This window comes from Sphaeramia orbicularis, chromosome 3 (genome assembly GCF_902148855.1).
Source record: "Sphaeramia orbicularis chromosome 3, fSphaOr1.1, whole genome shotgun sequence".
In the NCBI taxonomy this organism is placed as follows: Eukaryota; Metazoa; Chordata; class Actinopteri; order Kurtiformes; family Apogonidae; genus Sphaeramia; species Sphaeramia orbicularis.
This window is the reverse complement of record NC_043959.1, coordinates 21,263,439-21,283,050: the sequence shown is the minus strand read 5'-3', so window position 1 is coordinate 21,283,050 and position 19,612 is coordinate 21,263,439. Positions and strand designations below refer to the sequence as shown.

At 37.6% G+C, this 19,612-nt stretch overlaps 1 protein-coding gene across 1 annotated transcript in view; it reads right to left on the bottom strand.

Annotated features, from left to right (window-relative positions):
* dnah2 (dynein, axonemal, heavy chain 2) overlaps positions 1 to 19,612 on the bottom strand; it is a 67,287-nt gene that overhangs the window by 12,389 nt on the left and 35,286 nt on the right. The window contains 26 exon segments of the mRNA XM_030159786.1: positions 1,181 to 1,307; positions 3,021 to 3,220; positions 3,541 to 3,685; positions 4,000 to 4,133; positions 5,705 to 5,853; positions 5,973 to 6,123; positions 6,817 to 6,883; positions 7,101 to 7,249; positions 7,890 to 8,012; positions 8,162 to 8,326; positions 8,454 to 8,570; positions 9,473 to 9,642; positions 9,941 to 10,082; positions 11,284 to 11,385; positions 11,534 to 11,759; positions 11,889 to 12,028; positions 12,121 to 12,253; positions 13,155 to 13,273; positions 13,660 to 13,680; positions 14,030 to 14,190; positions 14,432 to 14,587; positions 15,366 to 15,515; positions 16,569 to 16,699; positions 18,480 to 18,565; positions 18,688 to 18,876; positions 19,133 to 19,237. Of these exon segments, the coding sequence (XP_030015646.1) occupies positions 1,181 to 1,307; positions 3,021 to 3,220; positions 3,541 to 3,685; positions 4,000 to 4,133; positions 5,705 to 5,853; positions 5,973 to 6,123; positions 6,817 to 6,883; positions 7,101 to 7,249; positions 7,890 to 8,012; positions 8,162 to 8,326; positions 8,454 to 8,570; positions 9,473 to 9,642; positions 9,941 to 10,082; positions 11,284 to 11,385; positions 11,534 to 11,759; positions 11,889 to 12,028; positions 12,121 to 12,253; positions 13,155 to 13,273; positions 13,660 to 13,680; positions 14,030 to 14,190; positions 14,432 to 14,587; positions 15,366 to 15,515; positions 16,569 to 16,699; positions 18,480 to 18,565; positions 18,688 to 18,876; positions 19,133 to 19,237 (3,558 nt within the window).

Sequence of the window (19,612 nt, the reverse complement as noted above, 5' to 3'; positions counted from 1 at the left end):
TAGAAGGGAACAAATCAAAGGAAACAGCTGATGGGACTGGTGTCTTGAAGGATGGCAAAACTGAGAGAGATCAATGAATATGTAAGACAGAGTTTTCCAAAACCACTACCAAAACACTAAATAGGGGAAAATCTTTTGGAAGGAATATGTTTATCCCTCCAGTACAATCACAGATGTAGAAACTCATTAACAAAGTCGCACAACAGCTCATCTGACAGCACATAAGAATCTAGTGCCTCACAAAAAGACGCCATGTTATATTTTCTTTAAAGGAGTGATATTTTGCTTTTTTAAAAATGGAATTATGCATTTTCAAACATTTCCTTGTAATCTACATAAACTGTAAATGCTCTGCTTGGGTCTGAATTCTTCATTAATTCAACTCCACAGGTCCATCTTCAACTCTATTTCTGAGTAATGACACCAGAAAGGTGGTTTTGAGTGCTGGCCCTTTAAATCCAAATGAGCCACTTCACGCCCCGCCCCCTCCAGGTTGTTGACTGTGCGTTCTGTCCCGTTCAGCCATTTGTGTTTGTTCATACAACCAACAACTGAACATTTTAGGTAATCGGCTCGAAGTTTGGACATACTGTCTTTTCAGAGAAATGTTCGTCGGAAGTCTTGACCTTATATGTGCAAATGTTGTGACGTAACTAGTTGTATATGTAACAAATTAAGCAGGAATTAAAACGGGTTGTAGAAATCCACTCGATTTTTGTCGGAATGAATATAAAGATAGCTTTGCAGCACCTGGAGGGTTCAAATTCCAAATTTTTGAACTATTAGGGTCCAAATACACACATAAAGGTACCAAAGACTAATAAAAGTGTGTTTAACAAAATATGACCCCTTTGATTTGTCACCTATCTGTTGATTCAAACATATGTATTTATCAGTTTACTAGAAATTCATTCATGATCTACCAGAGCAGTCAACTCATCAAGATACAGATTCAGTCCTGATTGAGGGACGTGGAAAAGTAAAATTCATGTAAAGAAAGAGTGTGGAAATCCCAGACTGAATTCATGCTGTTTTTGAGAAGAAATATAGTGTTTCCATAGATTTACATTCACAGTCAAGTGTCTTTTTAAGCATGGTCCCAGACTTAGAAGACAAAAACAGTTACTAAATTATCTTCAATCACCCTAGACGTGTTTGTGTGTGTGTTCTCTTTTCTTACAAGTCCTCCCCGGAGGAAGAAGCCATACTCATCCATGTTCAGTTTGCCAGACTCCTCCAGGATTTTGACACATATCTGAAAGCTGAAAAGCAGTTTGTGTGCCTCAAACAGACTACGGCAAGTGAACCTGTGGAGAAATGAAACGCATGCTGAATTAGTTAATTAACTTACACTGATCCCTGTTTAACTGTTTAACAGATACATGATACATGCCACTGAGGTAAAACATGTTCATCAAAGTGAAGACAGATTCATTCAATAATTCTCTCTGTGATTATGTGTCAGCCTTGACCATGTTCAAAGGCATTTCTACAGACTCTCAGAATGTTTTGATTACATAAATAGGACACCTGACAGATCTGAACATATTGACTTTTTTTGGGTCCAAAACAGGATTTCATTAAGATGTTTGCTCTGTGTACAACAAATATCAGATGAAGTCAGTCCTACTGTTTTTATCCTCTTTTAACTTTAATATTTCCTTAATGAGCAGGATAGGCTTTGTATATTCAAAATAAATCATGAAGCTGTGTACTAAGACTCACCATCAGCATCAGTTTAATCACTAACACCTGACAACGATGCACAAGGAATTTGGATTCTTCTGTGAAGGAACTTGATTGTAATACATTAACAGTGAAATAGGCCTAGTTTGATTTTTGAAAGAAAATGACCTAAATCTTCTTATGATAGTTCTATTAGTTAGTATTTTAATGGCTAATTTCAAAACAAAACAAAACAAAACAAAAATATGAAACCGCTTAAATATGCCAAGTGTTCTCAAAAATTTTGGCCACAACTGTCCAGTTGGACTGTAGTTGATGAGATATTTGCTCTTAAAAATTTTACATCAGACAATATTCTGACATTGTTCCACAATTTGCAGACTGCAGACTGGTGAACCTCTGCCCATCTTTAATCCTTTTACACCTTGTCATGTTGCTGACAAGTTGCCAGTTGGCCTAAGTACTTCCAAAATGTTTCTCCAGATTCTTGTTTCTTTCCAGTTCCACTTACTTTTCTAGCCTTTTGTTGGAGACATGTTGCTGCTATCAAATTCAAAATCACCTTTTTTTCTTGAAATGGTTCATTTTCTGACTTTAAACATTTGAATTCTTTTTTATTTATAGGCAAGGCAAGGCAAGTTTATTTGTATAGCACATTTCAGCAACAAGGCAATTCAAGGTGCTTCACACAGGACATTGAAATAAAAGAAACAAAAAGAAACGCATTTAAAACATTATAAAAGAAACATGTAAAAGGTGATTAAAAACAGCAAGTAAGAAAACAACACATAAAATCAAAAAACATAAAATAAAAATAAAAACACACACATATTAAAGTAAGAGTTGCAGTGCAGAGTTTCAAAGAGAATATAAAATTTAAAAAGTCAAAAGCCTTTTAGTCAAAGGCAGCAGTGAACAGGTGAGTCTTTAACACGGACTTAAAAGAACTCAGACTCTCAGCAGACTTGATATTTTCTGGTAGTTTGTTCCAGATATACGGAGCATAGAAACTGAACGCTGATTCTCCATGTTTAGTTCTGACTTTGGGAACACAGAGCAGACCTGCACCAGATGACCTGAGTGGTCTGGATGGTTCATACTGGACTAGAAGGTCTCTGATGTATTTTGGGCCTAAACCATTCAGTGCTTTATATGCTAGCAAGAGAATTTTAAAGTCTATTCTCTGAGAGACAGGGAGCCAGTGTAGAGACCTCAGAACTGGACTGATGTGGTGCGGTATAGGTGCATATACACACTGTACAAATAGAATATACAAAAATGTAGATTCTTTATTGATTTATGAGTAAACAACTCAGTGGTGGGAACAGGCTTACCTGTAGACAGCATCTGTATGGAAGTCATTGAGGATGGCAATTCTTTTGTTTAGGTTGTTGTTGCGCTTGCTACTTTTGATACTGTGAATATAGAGGTTGATGTAAGCATCCAATGAGAACTGATAGACCGGATCAATGTGGGCCATGTCATTCAGAATGCAGAAGAGGACAGAGGCCCGTTGGGCACATGGGCGATAAGCCTGTGAAGGAGGCATTTGTTATTAAAAACATAAACTGTACACACAAACTTACGAAGGGAAATGTTGGGGAATTAACACAAATGTATTTTCTTTATGTAAATACAGAGGATGGCAATTACACAGTTATTCACTAATTAAACAGTCCAAGCTTAAAAACAAATGAAAACCTTTACTGAACTAATGGTTGTCTAATCATATAAAAATGTACGATTCATCATCATACTGTATGTGATGGCTTACAATTGTGTATTTGTCATAAGGTATTCAATTTACAACCCAACCCTCTCTCCCTAAAATGTCCCTTCTTCCTCACAACTAACCTCTCTAGCTGCGTCAATCTCATTCTCTGTCTGTTCGCTGCTTTCCAGTTGTTGTGAGACCTCGGTAGATGTTTCTTTGGAGGTCTGAAGGGTGTTGACTAACTGCTCATCATCTAGTAGTGAACCAGTGGACTCATTCAGCAGCCTAGTAGAGCAGTATGGATGGAATATACGGAATATTCAACAGAGACAGATAATGAAATGCATAAACAGTCTATATACTGTATATACTGTACATATGTGTGAATTTAGATATTTTTCTATATTCATTCAACTTCATTTTTACTCATTAATGTTGCTGGTAATATTTTTTTCCATATCCTACAGACTGCATTTATACAGTATATTTTCTGTTTGAAACCAAATTACATATATATACATGTATATTGGGGGACAAAAGTGGTTGGTCTAAATGGTGGGAAGTGACATCTCAGTGTTAAATAGTCAAACAGATATAACCTCAAGATTTCATCCTCTAGCTCCTGCAGGCTTCTTTTGCCAGAAGAAATGCTGTTCACCAAAGAGTCCTTCTGTTCTTCCAGTTCTGGACGCTCCTTTCGAACCACAATACCAAGCAGTTGGGCTTCCAGACCCTGCATGTGCACACACAACCACCGGATCGCAGAGTAGTGCTTAAAAACTACTCAAACAGAAGCAGAGAGACTTATAAATTGTGACTTTTAACTGTTGTAAAGGTGGAAGTAATGACAGAAGTTCTTTACTGCAGTAAAAGTGTAAAAGTACAGGCTCTGATCTGTAAAGAAAAAGTCAATGTTTGGAGCAGATCACACTCTCACTAAGGCTTCAGAAAGCCCCTTTACTAACAGATGGGAACCTATGTTACCTTTATTGCTACAATAATAATATTTATTAGTGATGCAAAAGCTCCTGTATATTAAAATGCTGTCATCTTGCTTCTGACTGGGAATTATACCTATAACCTTGTATTCTGGAGTGGATATTATTTATTTATTTGCTGTAATTGTCATTATTTTCTTCAATTTCCATCCTATATCACCTGTGGAGGTTTGCAAAAATATACATACAGCTGAGAAAAAGAAACTTATTGAACTGTATTTAAATGTATACATTGTATTGTACTGATAAAAAAGAAAATCGAATAAAAACTAGTTCAAATAAAAGAGTCAGTGTTTGGTCTTTTAACAACATTCTGGAGCACAGGGGTCAAACTCCGGTCCTCGAGGGCCGGTATCCTGCATGTTTTAGATGTTTCCCTCTTCCAGCACACCTGACGGTCGTTATCAGGCGTCTGCAGAGTTGGATGATAGGCTTATCATTTGAATCAGGTGTGTTGGAAGAGGGAAACATCTAAAACATGCAGGATACTGGCCCTTGAGGATCTGAGTTTGACACCCCTGTTCTAGAGGCTGTTTGTGTCTAAAAGCAAACTAAACCTCATACAACATTAATATAAAGTGAAGATTATTAAACCACTCTAATTTCTTATCAAACTAGAAGCACTCGGAGAGCGCAGACCTCCGCCAAGGCTGATCAGTGGCCCCCCCCGTGGGCCCCCCCACGCCAAGGAGGTTATGTTTTTGCCAGGGTTTGTTTGTCTGTCTGTTTGTTTGTTTGTCTGTCCGTTAGTGTGCAACATAACTCAAAAAGTTATGGACAGATTTTGATGAAATTTTCTGGTCTGCGCCCCCCCCGGGGCCCCCCCACCCCCGATCACCACCAAAATGTAATCATTTCTTCCTTATCCCATTTCCAACAAACCCTGAAAATTTTCATCCAAATCTGTCCATAACTTTTTGAGTTATGTTGCACACTAACGGACAGACAAACAAACAAACAAACAAACAGACAAACAAACAAACCCTGGCAAAAACTTAACCTCCTTGGCGGAGGTAATAAAAGGTTTATTTTTGTTACATCTAGTTCAATAAGACCTCAGACTGCACTCATTAGTATCATTAAATCACAATATATAAAATGAACAAAAAAATAGGTACTAAATTACTGAATCAGATTGTTTTTGTTTTGCTTTTCCATCTTTTGCGTTACATTATTTTCACTTGTTATGCTATGTGATGTGTTGTATTGATGTTGTGAAGGCATACAATGACACAAAATAAAAAATACTGACTCAACACAAGTACAGTAAAAGAGCTTGGACTTTGTTACTTCTGCACACACTGACCTGCTTGTTGACAGCAAAGTTGACTATAGTAGTCTTTGTAGAAATCTCAGCCGTGTAGTGGGGGTTGGATAGTTTTGTGGTGATGTAGAAACGAAACTCTGGCCTGTACTCGATCTCCTTATTACCTAACTTCAACAGCAACGTGCCATCTGGACAATGTAAATACACATAGGGTCATATATTCTACACTCTGACTGTGACAGAGGATATATCAGAAGGTTTAAATGGTTTATGCCGTAGGCCTATAGTGAGGCTGTGTGTATCTCACCTGTCTTTGTCAGTGACTTGTTAAGAACCGGGTTAAGGGAGGGATCCAAATGTTCCTGAACATTTTGCAACAAAACTGGATTCCCCAATTGGATGGCATTTTCCAGAATCTGGAGGTAGTCTGGCATCTGAAAGTCTATTATTTTCAGCCCCTGCTCAACACAGATAGATGTCATCAGAATTAATAACTATATACAAATTGCCAAATATACAGTCTTTGGTGTCTGTTTTTGCTGGTTAATCATGTACAAACTTTCTCAACAAAACTAACTAGAAGCACTCGGAGAGCGCAGACCTCCGCCAAGGCTGATCAGTGGCCCCCCCCGTGGGCCCCCCCACCCCCGATCACCACCAAAATTTAATCCTTTCTTCCTTATCCCATTTCCAACAAACCCTGAAAATTTCATCCAAATCTGTCCATAACTTTTTGAGTTATGTTGCACACTAACGATCAGTGGCCCCCCCCCCTGTGGGCCCCCCCACCCCCGATCACCACCAAAATTTATCATTTCTTCCTCATCCCAGTTCCAACAAACCCTGAAAATTTCATCCAATCGTCCATAACTTTTTGAGTTATGTTGCACAATAACCGATCAGTGGCCCCCCCCGTGGGCCCCCCCACCCCCGATCACCACCAAAATTTAATCATTTCTTCCTTATCCCATTTCCACACAACCCTGAAAATTTCATCCAAATCTGGTCCATAACTTTTGAGTTATGTTGCACACTAACGGACAGACAAACAAACAAACAGACAGACAAACAAACAAACAAACCCTGGCAAAAACATAACCCTCCTTGGCGGAGGTAATAAATGTGTGAGTGTTGACTGTTGATAGACTTACACTTTTTAGTTCAATATTCTTGATCCACTTCAGTGCTTGACCTTGAGGATCAACCATCAGCGGCCATCTGGGAATAATGTGTAGTAACAAAATCAATAAAATTACAAAGTATTTGATGTTTTCAGTGTTCCACTGTGACTAAATATGGATTTGTGAAACCTGCAAATCATTGCATTCTGTTTTTATTTCCATTTTGTACAGCATCCCAACGTTTTTGGAATGGTGTAAAAATATTGACTGTTTACCACCTCTGTTATTAACAAATCATGTCGATGTGTACTGACCGACTTCCACGGGTAACAATGACTCCATTCTCAGTGGAAAAACCATCAGCAGGTAAGCCGTGAACATTCCATTCCCTCACTGCTATGGGCTTGGAGAGAAAATCTGCAAAATTGAACTCTGGTGAACAGGGGATCTCCAAGTCTTGTAGCTGAGGAGAGAACAGACGGATCAGGAAGGAATGAGTGGGATCATTATTATTAAAAATATTATTATTTACATAGAGTTGTATACTATGTATGTTGATTTTGGTTCAGTTTTCCTATCTTATCTCATTATCTCATAATGATGTAGTCTTTCCTTCCTGAATATTTTGTTCCTTCACAGAAGAATCTAAATTCATTAGAAAAAAAGTGGTGCCAGGCACAACAAACCCCAACCCTCACATGCAATGTAGCTTATTTTGGCATTGATCCATCTGAAGTCATCATGCCTAGGCGTGTGCTGATGTCAGCACAGACATAAACAGCACAGACAAATTTCACCCATTATAAGTAAATGGGGGAAAAAAAGATTTTATAAATTCATAAAAAATTTGAACTTTGACCTACTTTTCCCAAAATGTAACCACATCTATTCTGGGTGACTGGCAATCTATAAACCCTATTTGGTATGAATTCAACCAATAGTTTTGCTGCTCAAGTGTTAACAAACGAACAAAGAAACAAACCAAACCAAAACAATACCCCTTGTCTCCCCTTCAGGGGGTGGGGTAATAATAGTAAGTCCAAGTCTTTTACTGCATGAATCGGTGTATAGGTCAATGTCATGTGTGCTTATGTGTGTCCCACCTCCTTCATCCAGATGGTTAGAAGTTCATCTCTATAGTTAGATGGGAACGGACCCATGTAGGACAGAAAAGACGCTGCAAGCAAACAGTCTCCTACGATGCATTTCATGTTTTCCTCAAGGCCCTTTAGAATACACACACAAGGTATACATGTAAGATATGTTTATTTCCACATTAATATATAAACCATGAATGATTGTTGCGTCAACAGGCCAATTTTCAGGCCTGAGCTGTAAAATGATAATTATTTGCGTGTGCGTATGTTTGCCCTACATTCACTCTTTCCTCCCAGCGGACTTTCTCTCCGGCAAGTCCAGACACCAGTTTGTCAGCGAGGTCTAGTTTCACCGCCATCTCTTCGGACTTCTGTTTCAAACTGTCCCTCATTCTGTTCTTCTCGGCGAGTTGCTTTTCCAGCTGCTCCTTCTTCTCTCCTACCTGTTAAAACACACCAGCATCATGAGGTGGATATACCAATACCGGCTAGTGCTTATTATTTCATTCACAGGGACTTGAGAGTAACATCTATGAGCGCTGTTGCTGCTTTAGATGAGGGGATGTTTACTTCTCTTAGTTTGTTCTCATCTTCAGCGAGTGCTGCCTGTTTCTCACTCAGCTGGGTCCTGGCGGCGTTCAGCTGAGCCCGCTTCGGCTCCATGACCCTGTAGACCCGCCCATAAACCTAGAGAAACAGAGTATGCATCCATGTAGAGCTGGGCAGTAGAGTAGCTGTTACTGTTATTGTGACATATTTTTATACTGTGACAGTTACATTTGTTGTGAAATCAGTTTTTCTTTTGTTTTGCATGTTTATTTTGTTCACAATAGCCGCTAAATCCCTTTATGTATCAATGTTTTTGTCTTGTCCTCTTAGGTTTTACTTATTTTATATACAGTCACGGAAAAAATAATTAGACCATCAAAAGTCATCAAAAACAATGGTTATGCAATCAACTACTAACTCCTGTGTGTATCATGTGACTAAAACAGACAGAAAAGAAAACATGGACTGCCTAAAAGCACTGTTTTTGTCAGTACAATGCCATAGCTATTGATGTAAGAACTTAAGTGATTTTGGTTATTATCAAGAAAACTTGGCTTGATATCAGCTCTGAAATTCAACTCTTATGAGATATTTCTGTTGTTATCATTATATTTGTCCAAACAAATGTACCCTTCGTTGTACCAGGCATTAAAATGAACAAGAAATTGAAGAAAATAAGGGGTAGTCTAATAATTTTTTCCGCGACTATAGTTCTCATGCTGGATTTTTTTACCATTAAATCAAATGTTATGTTTTTGTTTCATAACTTTTTAATATATGTTTTAGACCATTTCCATCGTTTTGCCTTGTGTCTTTTAGGTCAGTTTCATCTTCCTCTATGTTGTTTCCATCAATTTGCTGATTCTAAATAAGTTTGAGTCTGTATCTGAATGGTTCATCTCAACTAATTTGTGACTGCCCTTTTGTTTTGCTTTTCTCAAAAGACTGCACTTGCTCAACATACGTTAATAAAACTGTTGTTCTTAATTTATTCAGATATCGGTGAATCTTACCATACCTTACCAGCTGACAATTCTTACCTCCATGGCTCTGACCCACATGCATAGGGATTTGGCAGCGAGCGACACTTTGCCGATGATATCTGGCTGGAAGTCCTCCTGGTTGCAGTATCGACTGATCTTCTTCAGCACACGGTCTGATATACTGTCCTTGTCAAAGTTTACTAGAGTTTTAATGAAGTTGGCCTCACCTGTCAGAAGCATGTAACAATCATCAAAAATTCAGTGTACTCTCCTTTAGATCATAGATTGATTTTCTTCACATCAGTCTTAGAGGAAAAAATTATCTTTCTGTAGAGTATTTCAAAAAAATAGATAGAAAATGTCTGTGACAACTACTGTCATACACTTTCAAAATTTTGCAAATTGAAAACAACAGTATATACTATTTCCATTTCAAAAATTCTAAATGCAGTGATGCATTAGAGGTTGCCTTTGCCATCCACTCCTTGGTCAGACCCTTAATTGTGCACTTTTGTGGTCACTCACCCAGCTGTCTCTTGGCTTCAGTCCATGTCGGCTCCTTGTTCAGAAGAATCATAACAGCGTACATCACAGTCTCCACTGGTCCGGGGGGACGATCATATGTCTTGATCTCTGTCATATCCTTTTTATTCAAAGACTCCAGAGCCTAGATGCAAACGAGTGAAGAAAAAAAAAGTATAGGGCTGGATCCAGAAAGAATGGCTTGCATCCACAACTTGCTCTGTTTCTCATACCTATTCACAAGAGTTTAAGCACTAATTGTAAACTGGTGCAAACACATTCATGAAGTTTTGTACCTGAATGCAAACATAATAACCCCCCACAAACGTAAATAAACACAACGTGATAAAAAATTTGCAGCTTTTTAATGTAATAATCCCAAAAATGTAATAACCTTTCCCACAAATGTAGTAATAGTTGCCTACCACAAATGTAACACCTCATTTCCGACAATGTAATAATTATTACTTTTTGTGGGGATTTATTACGTTTGTGGGATGGTAAAAATGTTCAGTTTCCAAAATTGTAATAACTTCCCACAAATGTAATAAATTAGTACCTGTGACAAACAGCCATTTGTCACTTAAGTATGAATACAGGCATCTTTTTTCACTGAAGCATACCTCACATACATTTAAGTAATGCATGTATGAATATTCATTCATCTTTCTTTTTCTTCCCATTCATTCTTGTCCTTTGGATACTTGCCTTTTTAGAATGATCAAATGTTGCAGTTACACCACATGGTACTAACTGCAGATTAACAGGCGTTTAATTACAAATACAAGTGGAGAAAGAAAACCAAATGGGCAAAAATGTTGTAGAGGTTTTATTATAAAAGCTTCAGTATGAACCGGATAGTATTTATTCTCATTAAGTATAATAGAAGCCTATGTTTGAACCATGTAAAGAAAATGTCTGGATATGATTATAATAACAATGGAGAGGATAGGAGCACACTGTGAGAAAATGAGGTATTACATTTGTGGTAGGCCACTGTTATTACATTTGTGGGATTATTTACATTAAAAGATACAAATTTTTATTATGTTTGTGGTTTATTATGTTTGTGGGAGTTATAACATTTGTGGTGTTAACAGGAGGGTCCATAATGAAAACAGCCAAAACCTTCAGACTGCATGTGTTGCATGAGCAGATACAGACACACAGAGCTCTGCACAATGTTCATGCTTCTGTAGTATTTCACATCTCCTCACACAAACCGACTGAAATGATCATCAAAATAGGCCCCAATTGATGTAATTCATACAGGTCTGAAATGTGTCTGACTGACAATAAGTTGTGTTAGGTGTCACAGATGGGTGTGTTCAGAGCAGAAAATGTACCTTCATAGCAGCTTCCAGGGCAGGAAGGGCCTGATCCAGGTCTCTCTGTGCATTGTCAGCCATTTGCTATAAACTCTATCTCCTCTTTTGCAATTTTTTTCCCTGTTATCACTCACCGCCTCAACACAGACAAGAAATATAATTAATTAACACTTCAATAACCTTTCCTCCCTCAAAACATTTCATCTTAGTGCATATTTATAGTAATAAATAAATGTATGGTGTAAATACCAAATGAATAATGTTCAACTGTTGTGGGACTTACTTTCTTTTGTGCGTCAGCTTCTAGTTTTTGCTGGATAATGTCAGACAAACGTGTATCACACTGCTGCTGGAACTGAGCCACCTGCTTCTTGGCCTCCTCCATTTCTGCTGTCATAGTCTCCACCTTCTCCCGTGTATCATTGATGTTGAAGAGGCCGTTTCGTAGCTTGCTGATCTGCTCTCCCAGCTCGTTGCGTTTCTCCGCCAACAGCCTACATTGACACAGCACATGAAGTACTCAGAGGGGAACTGAAAAAAAGTACCTTTTGATGACTAATAAACATAGTAAGCATGAGTAAGGATATATAAGTAAGGATATATATATTTTTTAAACTGCATACTTCTCGAATCCTGAAACCAGCTCCAGGTAATTGATAGGAGTCACGTAGTTATGTCTTCGTAGCTCTAACTTCATCCTTTGGGAGACTTGCTCAACTGACTGATGTGTAGTAACAAATATATTGGCCACTTTCATCTGGTTCTATCAGTAAAAGAGAATGGAATCATTTAATAACCTTTTTTAAGAACAGACTCATAAGTGAAAGAGTGTTTATGTTTGCATGAGTGCCTCACCCCCTCCGTGGAGCCCAGTTCAAGTCCATTTAAGCAGCTTTCAGCCACCTCCAGCAGGGCATCTCTGGGCCACTCATAGAACCAGTCAATAGTAGTGTAACTGACAAGTGCTGGGTACCGGAGGATGTGTTTTCTGTTGACATTTATGATTACCATTTAGGTGTGATTTGTTAATGTGATGACAGGTATATTTGGTAGATGGTTAATAAAGCAATAAGCCCCACTAGGCTGTGGTTTACAGTGATTTTATCCCAAAATAACTATAAATTATGGTACTGAGTGGCTTATTGCTTTCAGAAAACAATGAATACTCACTTCGAGCAAGGTTTCAGAAAACAAAATCCACAACAACAAAAATTATACCGATGGCAAAGCAGCTGATCAGATCTGACTTCCTATACATGACATGATATAAAATGACAATATGATCGCTTAGCCATTCTATTAGTTTTATTAGTTTTAAGTATTTCAAACATGCTTTCTAATTTCTACTAGATTATGTGATCTGTGGTTTGACAGTTGGATATTTTCCTTATCTTATATTTCCCTTATCTCATTTGATTCACAATAGACAGGAAAAAAACATACAATTTTAAACAAGAGAAAATGCAGCATTTTGAGGTAAAAATAAGATAATTTCTAATTTAACAGCAGCAGGACAAGGCTAGAGAAGGAAGTGGTACAAAAAAATCAACAACCAGAGGAACATTTTATAACTAATTAGAGTTAACTGGCAACAGGTCAATAAAAGGATGGTATTCATATCATCTACAGTACATAATATAATCAAAATATGCTAAGAATCTCGAGTAACGTCTGTCCACAAGGGACAAGGCCATCTCCAGATTGAGGGGTCAGTGTCATAATGTGGAACTTCAAAGGGCAATTGTTACAGAAGTGATGTCCTTTTTCTTTGAATTTGCTCCACGGACATGATTTTGTACATCGCATCAGAACAGCTTTGTAAATGCCAGAGACAAATACATATTATAGGCTTCTGTGTTCTGCCAAAATTAGATGAGCAAACTGTCTACCTGAAGGTTTCTCCCACGGGGCTCATACAGAGAATGATGTGCAGATTGTTCCTGACTCTCTCTGTCAAGTAGCTGAACAAGGACTCATGAGTCTCTGTCACATTGTCTTTCCTGGCAGACTCTGACAGAGCTTTACATACCTAAAGGTAGACGGTCACACGTTAGGTAAAAATAATACTTTTTTCTGTTCTTCATAAACATATCAATAGCTTGTTACAGTTGGTGATTCTGGTAGAAGTTGGCGCTTTGTGGTACACAGCTGCATCCTGTTGAACAATTTTATAGTATCACTGTGAGCAAGAAGCCGCACAATTAGAAACATCTGACATGTGTTGAATGAAACCTGGTATAAAACATCAGAAATTAAACCCCATAAATCTCATATTGTCTGAACAAAAGGGTTAAAGACATGTTAAGGGTAAAGGGAGGTCACACTAAATATGACCACTTTGGCTTATAGGAGCTGTTTTTAACCTGAAACTTTAGTTTTTCCTGCTGTTCATACTTCAAATATATCAGACTGGATCTAAATACAGAGACAAATGCGCATGTGTGGACATTAGAACTTTACTAAACCAGCAAACACAATGTTGGAATGGGACTTTTACACAGTACTTTATATATGAGGATATAAAAGAGAGGATAGACATATTTTGCAAAATGTAAAACAATGTTTCCAATGTCTCCATTTGATAGGCATATAATTTTTTTTTTTTTTTTACTATTATATGATTGAATTCACAGGTATTTAAAGAATGTGCTCCTTAAATCTCATTAAATAAATGTGTATGTACATAAACAAAAACACAAAAGGACCGATAGACAGTCTTACACAGACAAACTGGACAAAGTAAAGATTTTATGATCACACAGACCTCAACAAACTCATCCTGCTTGTAAAGGTTAGGCACCTCCCCCAAGCTCAGAATGTTATTGATGTCCTCTAAGAAGGATTCATCTACGATCTGTGTGTCACTGAGCAGGAAGACTGTGGGCTTGTTGTCCACACCAGTCATGCGGAACAGTTTTTTTATGTCTGAAAGCAAGATAAGAAAAAAGAATCACTTATTTTAATGTAACCAACTGAAAAGGAACTGAAATGAGTGACAACAGCAATATTTCGTGAGTCAAGATAATACTTTGTAACAACATGGAAATAGTGGAGAAATAGTTTGTTAATACACAGTAGTAACACCATGCTATCAGATATAAATATACTCTTCTTCAAAGAACACTTCAATGAATGAGATTGCAGTGTGTGTCTTGTGTGATCTTACCTTCTCTGAAGTCCTGCTTGGTGACTTCCACCTGGAAAACCTCATAGTGACAGATAAACGCAGCCATCTTAGACAGACTCCGCCTACCTGAACCCCCAACGCCAACCAGCAGCATATGACCCCTGAGTTGACTGATAACACGGACCACACGTGTTACTGTAAAACAAACATATGTTTCATCCAAACAATAAATGGAACCTTGAAAGGAGACAGCTGTAATATTTACAGGGTGGGGAAGCAAAATTTACAATGAACATTTAGTTGTTTTTTCTCAGCAGGCACTACGTTAATTGTTTTGAAACCAAACATATATTGATGTCATAATCATACCTAACACTATTATCCATACCTTTTCAGAAACTTTTGCCCGTATGAGTAATCAGGAAAGCAAACGTCAAAGAGTGTGTGATTTGCTGAATGCACTCGTCACACCAAAGGAGATTTCAAAAATAGTTGGAGTGTCCATAAAGACTGTTTATAATGGAAAGAAGAGAATGACTATGTGCAAAACTATTACGAGAAAGTCTGGAAGATACTATTAAAGAAGAATGGGAGAAGTTGTCACCCGAATATTTGAGGAACACTTTCGCAAGTTTCAGGAAGCGTGTGAAGGCAGTTATTGAGAAAGAAGGAGGACACATAGAATAAAAACATTTTCTATTATGTCAATTTTCTTGTGGCCAATAAATTCTCATGACTTTCAATAAACTAATTGGTCATACACTGTCTTTCAATCCCTGCCTCAAAATATTGTAAATTTTGCTTCCCCACCCTGTATATTTTAAATTATGATCAAATTATTATCAACTATCAACTACCAAGTGCCACAAAATTATCAGAACGACCAAAAGACTTGAGACGTGACTTGTACTTTGATTTGTAAAGTCTGCTTCAACACGTTTAGAAAGTGTCTGCATTATATTGTCACACTCACCGTGTTCAATAGCATCACGAAAGAGTACCAGGCTCATGGGTACCACTCTAGGTGTCGAATTGTAGTTTTCCAATTGTGTCTCCATGAAATGTTTTAGACTCTTCATATCCAGTAGGTCTTCGTACACATGAGACTCACTTAGAAAATCCCCTACGGCAAACACAGAAGTTAACACATCCATAAAATGCTGCAGTGAAGAGTACAACCTCAATTTCAGAAAGCTGGGATGCTGTTTAAAAAGTACATAGAACACAATGTAATGATTCTGGGAAACTCAAATACCAGACAAGAATGGGTAAATAGTTCAGGAGCTGGTTGCCTCAGTTCCAGACATTTACAGAGTGTTGTTAAAAGAAGGGAGATGGGAGTGAAACCCCTTTGTGATCGTTGTGGCCAGAGCTTAGCTTTACTGTAACACACATTTTGGACATGCCCCAACATCACTATCAATTGGCCTGAAACTTTAGAGACTTTGTCTAAGATTTTTAAGAGACCGCTCCCTCCAGACCAAATAACAATAATGTTTGGTGTGGAACCAGAAGGAGTGGACCTTAGTACTAAACAATGTTATTTTGATGTTTGTGACACTACTGGCCAGACGTCCTATTTTGTTAAACTGGAGGAACAGAAATCCTCCGACTCATCAGCCTCTGTAGAAAGACATTGCGCAACACTTACATTTGGAGAAAGTCAAATTTTCACTAAAAGATCATGAAGTTATTTTACTCAATTTGGCACCCCTTTATAGATTACTTTAATATTAAGTAAGAAGGAGCAGACCCCCCCCCTCCCCCTTTTTATGTGTGTGTTTGTGTGAGTACATGTGAGTGCAAAAGTAGTGTTCTTGTTCTGACATCACATATACTGGATACTGTATATGACCTTTTTATACTGTCATCCTTGTTCTAATTTCAATTTTAAAAAAAGAAGGGGGATGATAGATACACTGTGGGAAACAGGACCCCGTCCCAACTTTTTCTACCATCAAATTAAAAATGTATTTTGTTCTTAAAATGGAAGATTTTCTCAGTTGAAACCTTTGATCTGTTTTCTACGTTCTACGGTGAATAAATTATGGGTCTGTGAGATTTGTGATGAATTTATTCTGTTTTTATTTACATTTTACTCGGCATCCCAACACATTTTAAATCAGGTTGTATTATTCAGTAATGACGCCTCCGTAGTGTGTTAGTATAAATGTACCAAAGACTGGGGGCTGCTTGTTGGGGCAGATGCTGTGGAACGTGAGGTCAAAGATCGGGCCCAGTTTTTGTGATAGCAAATTGACAAAGGCCTCCCTGTCACTGTGGTCGGTGAGTCGGTCCGAGAAAACCCTGAAATCAACAGCAGAAAAAGAAAATCAAATGCAACACAAGTATAATTATATGTAAAATATTTGCCATTTGTACTGTTGATTGTAAATGTAGCGAAAATAGGTGAAAAATAACATTGTCATGAGGAGAACAGGACTATAGTAAGTAATAGGGACGGAAAGAGCCGTTGTACTAAGTCATTGCTCATTGCACCGACTTAAAACTGTGAATCTGATACAACTTAAGATGAAAGAACGATTTATCACTTCTAATGTATTTGCGTCAGTGAATCATTTTGTAGCAGATGCAATATTCCTTTATGCAAAAATGTGATCACAAATTTGAAACCAATTTTGAACATCTACAATTTTGGCAGATAGAAATAATAACAGTAACATAGCATTTGCTGCCTGATTGGATGTATTAATGCCACTATCACATAAACCATGAAATAAAAATCGTCACTGGTCATTTTGATTTGAAGCGTATTAAAATACAATAGGGGTGAATGGTTCGTCATATATGTCAGCTCTGTGATGAACTGGTGATACATCCGACATACATCGACCATCGGTAGCTGGGATATCACATGCCACTCAAGGACTGAGCAGTCTAGAAAATGAATGTGTTTACATGGTGTGTGTGGAGGATGATACATATTTTGCCTTTTAAATATATGTTTTTATGGAGTGTGGTGCAACGTTTCGAGATATAAACTGCTTCAGCAATTAACATCCCTAGTAGGGTGGTCCAACAATCACAGTAAAAAATAAAGTTTCAGATAACCTCAATTACAACCCTGCATTAGGTTTTAGCATTCAAAAGATGATTTAGGAAAAAAATTGGAAGAAAAAGGAGATGTTTTAGAGATTGCACAAGTTGCTGCAAGTTTCCTGGAAATTGACTAATTTTGCATTTTTTAGCATAGCCAAGCTGACCTGCTAAGAGAGGCAGCAGTACTATCAAAACCAAGGTTTTAGTGCTTCATCTAGCAATATATATATTAAGTAAGGCATATACCAGGTTAATTTACTGGAATTTTTACTAATGCTTATTTTTGACTGTTAACAGATAAATACATATCAGTGTGATACAAGAGCAGAAGCAGCTGATGGTTCACAACATTATGGAAAATGAAGGTTCAGAGGTTCCACTAAAGCGTTGTAATACCCTTAATCAAGCAGATTATGAAGGGAAGCAGATCAGTGATTTTGTCACCACCAGCACGATGCGTTTGTTTGAAACTTTGGATCTGCCACAAACATTCTTAAGAATTCCTCCAGAAAACTGGGCTGATGATGAAGACTTTCAGAAGGCTGCTAAAACTGTGCATTCCAGAAAAGTCAATGATGTTGCTGAAAGAGGGGTGAAGCTTATTCAAGACTTCAACTGTAGCCGAACAAAAAATGAAGATCAGAAACAGTATTTGCTCCAAGTTGTCAAAGAACACAGGAACATTTTTTGTAATTTCAATAAAGCAACAGTGGTTGTTGGACTTTCTAAGGAACATTTTTATGCGAGTTGCAGTTTGATTTTGAGAATAAAATTACAAATTATTCTAGTATGCCTTATTCATTTGGCTAGTTATGTTATAGTATATAGAGCAATCTTCACGTGTCTTGTGCAACCTCTAAATATTAATTAATTTGCATAAAATTTGGACCGAAGTCATTTGACCAGATATGGAACCAAATGCAGGGTTCTAATCCAAAGAATCTTAAAAAAAAAAATTTGGACCACCCTAATCCCTTGTAAATATACTGTGTAACTGGAAGAAAAGTGAAGAAATAGACTTGGTTACCTGAAACACTCATGGATCCACAGTCTAATGAGGCTGTTTTTGGTGTCATGGTAGTCTGGATGAGCTCTAAGCAAACCCTGAAAAACCTAAAAGGGGCAAAGAAAAAAGTGTCATCAAACATTTCACTTTGGATTTTCCTTTCAGTGGTATCTTGTTTCTTGTATTTGAATTCATACATGTACCCATCTGCATATCTTTTTGTGCACACCTTTGATATGTCCCTGAGATTAAAGAGGTAGTGTGTCTTGGCTGGTGTTGGGAGAAAATGAGCAGTAACTGCATGATATATTTCTAAAGTGGCCTCGGTGAGAACCTCCCCGATGGGTTTCACCTCATCCTTAAACTCCTCCAGCTTCTGCTTGATGATGATGCTAAAAATCCGTGTGATCTGGGATTCCTGTGCACAGAGGAAACAACATCTAACCAAATTTGGTACATTTAGTAAATTATATGAGTCATTCCAACTCATATTTCAGTAAGGAACTGGACAGTAATAAAGTCCAAAAATAGAGATCGAAAGGTGTCATCAAGGTCATTTCTGTACAGTGGGAAAAAAAAGAACAAATGACAAACGGATAACATATTGTCAAAGTAGTGATGAGAAGAGTCAGAAGAAGAACAGACTAGAGGAGGAGAGGGGAGGTGCAGCTCACATTAGGGATGGTCATGTTGATGAGGTTGAATCGACTCAGTAAACGGCTGGAGATGTGAGTCCTCCCACCACCAGGAGGCCCCATCGATGCCAACAAAAACATATTCTAACAATTCAGAGAAGCACACACATCACAGAACATTCTGGGGTTATTTAACTGTCAGGTTAATTTTAACAACAATTAAGCTGAAATCATAAGTTTAAATGTCATTTCTGTAATATCTGTCTATATGACTTTATGTAAATCAGACAAAACAAAGCAATTAAGTCCATATTTATTTTACACTACTATTAAAGTTTAACTTCATCTCCGCTGTATCATTCTGAAAAGTACTACAAAGCTGGTTAGAGGCTGAGAAGAGAATGAGGAGAGCCAGAATGATTCATCAAATTTACATCTTATAATTAAATTTTCATCTCAAAAACAAGTTTTGGTTTAGTATGACTTTAATTAAATGACATCCACAATTTCGTCCTACAG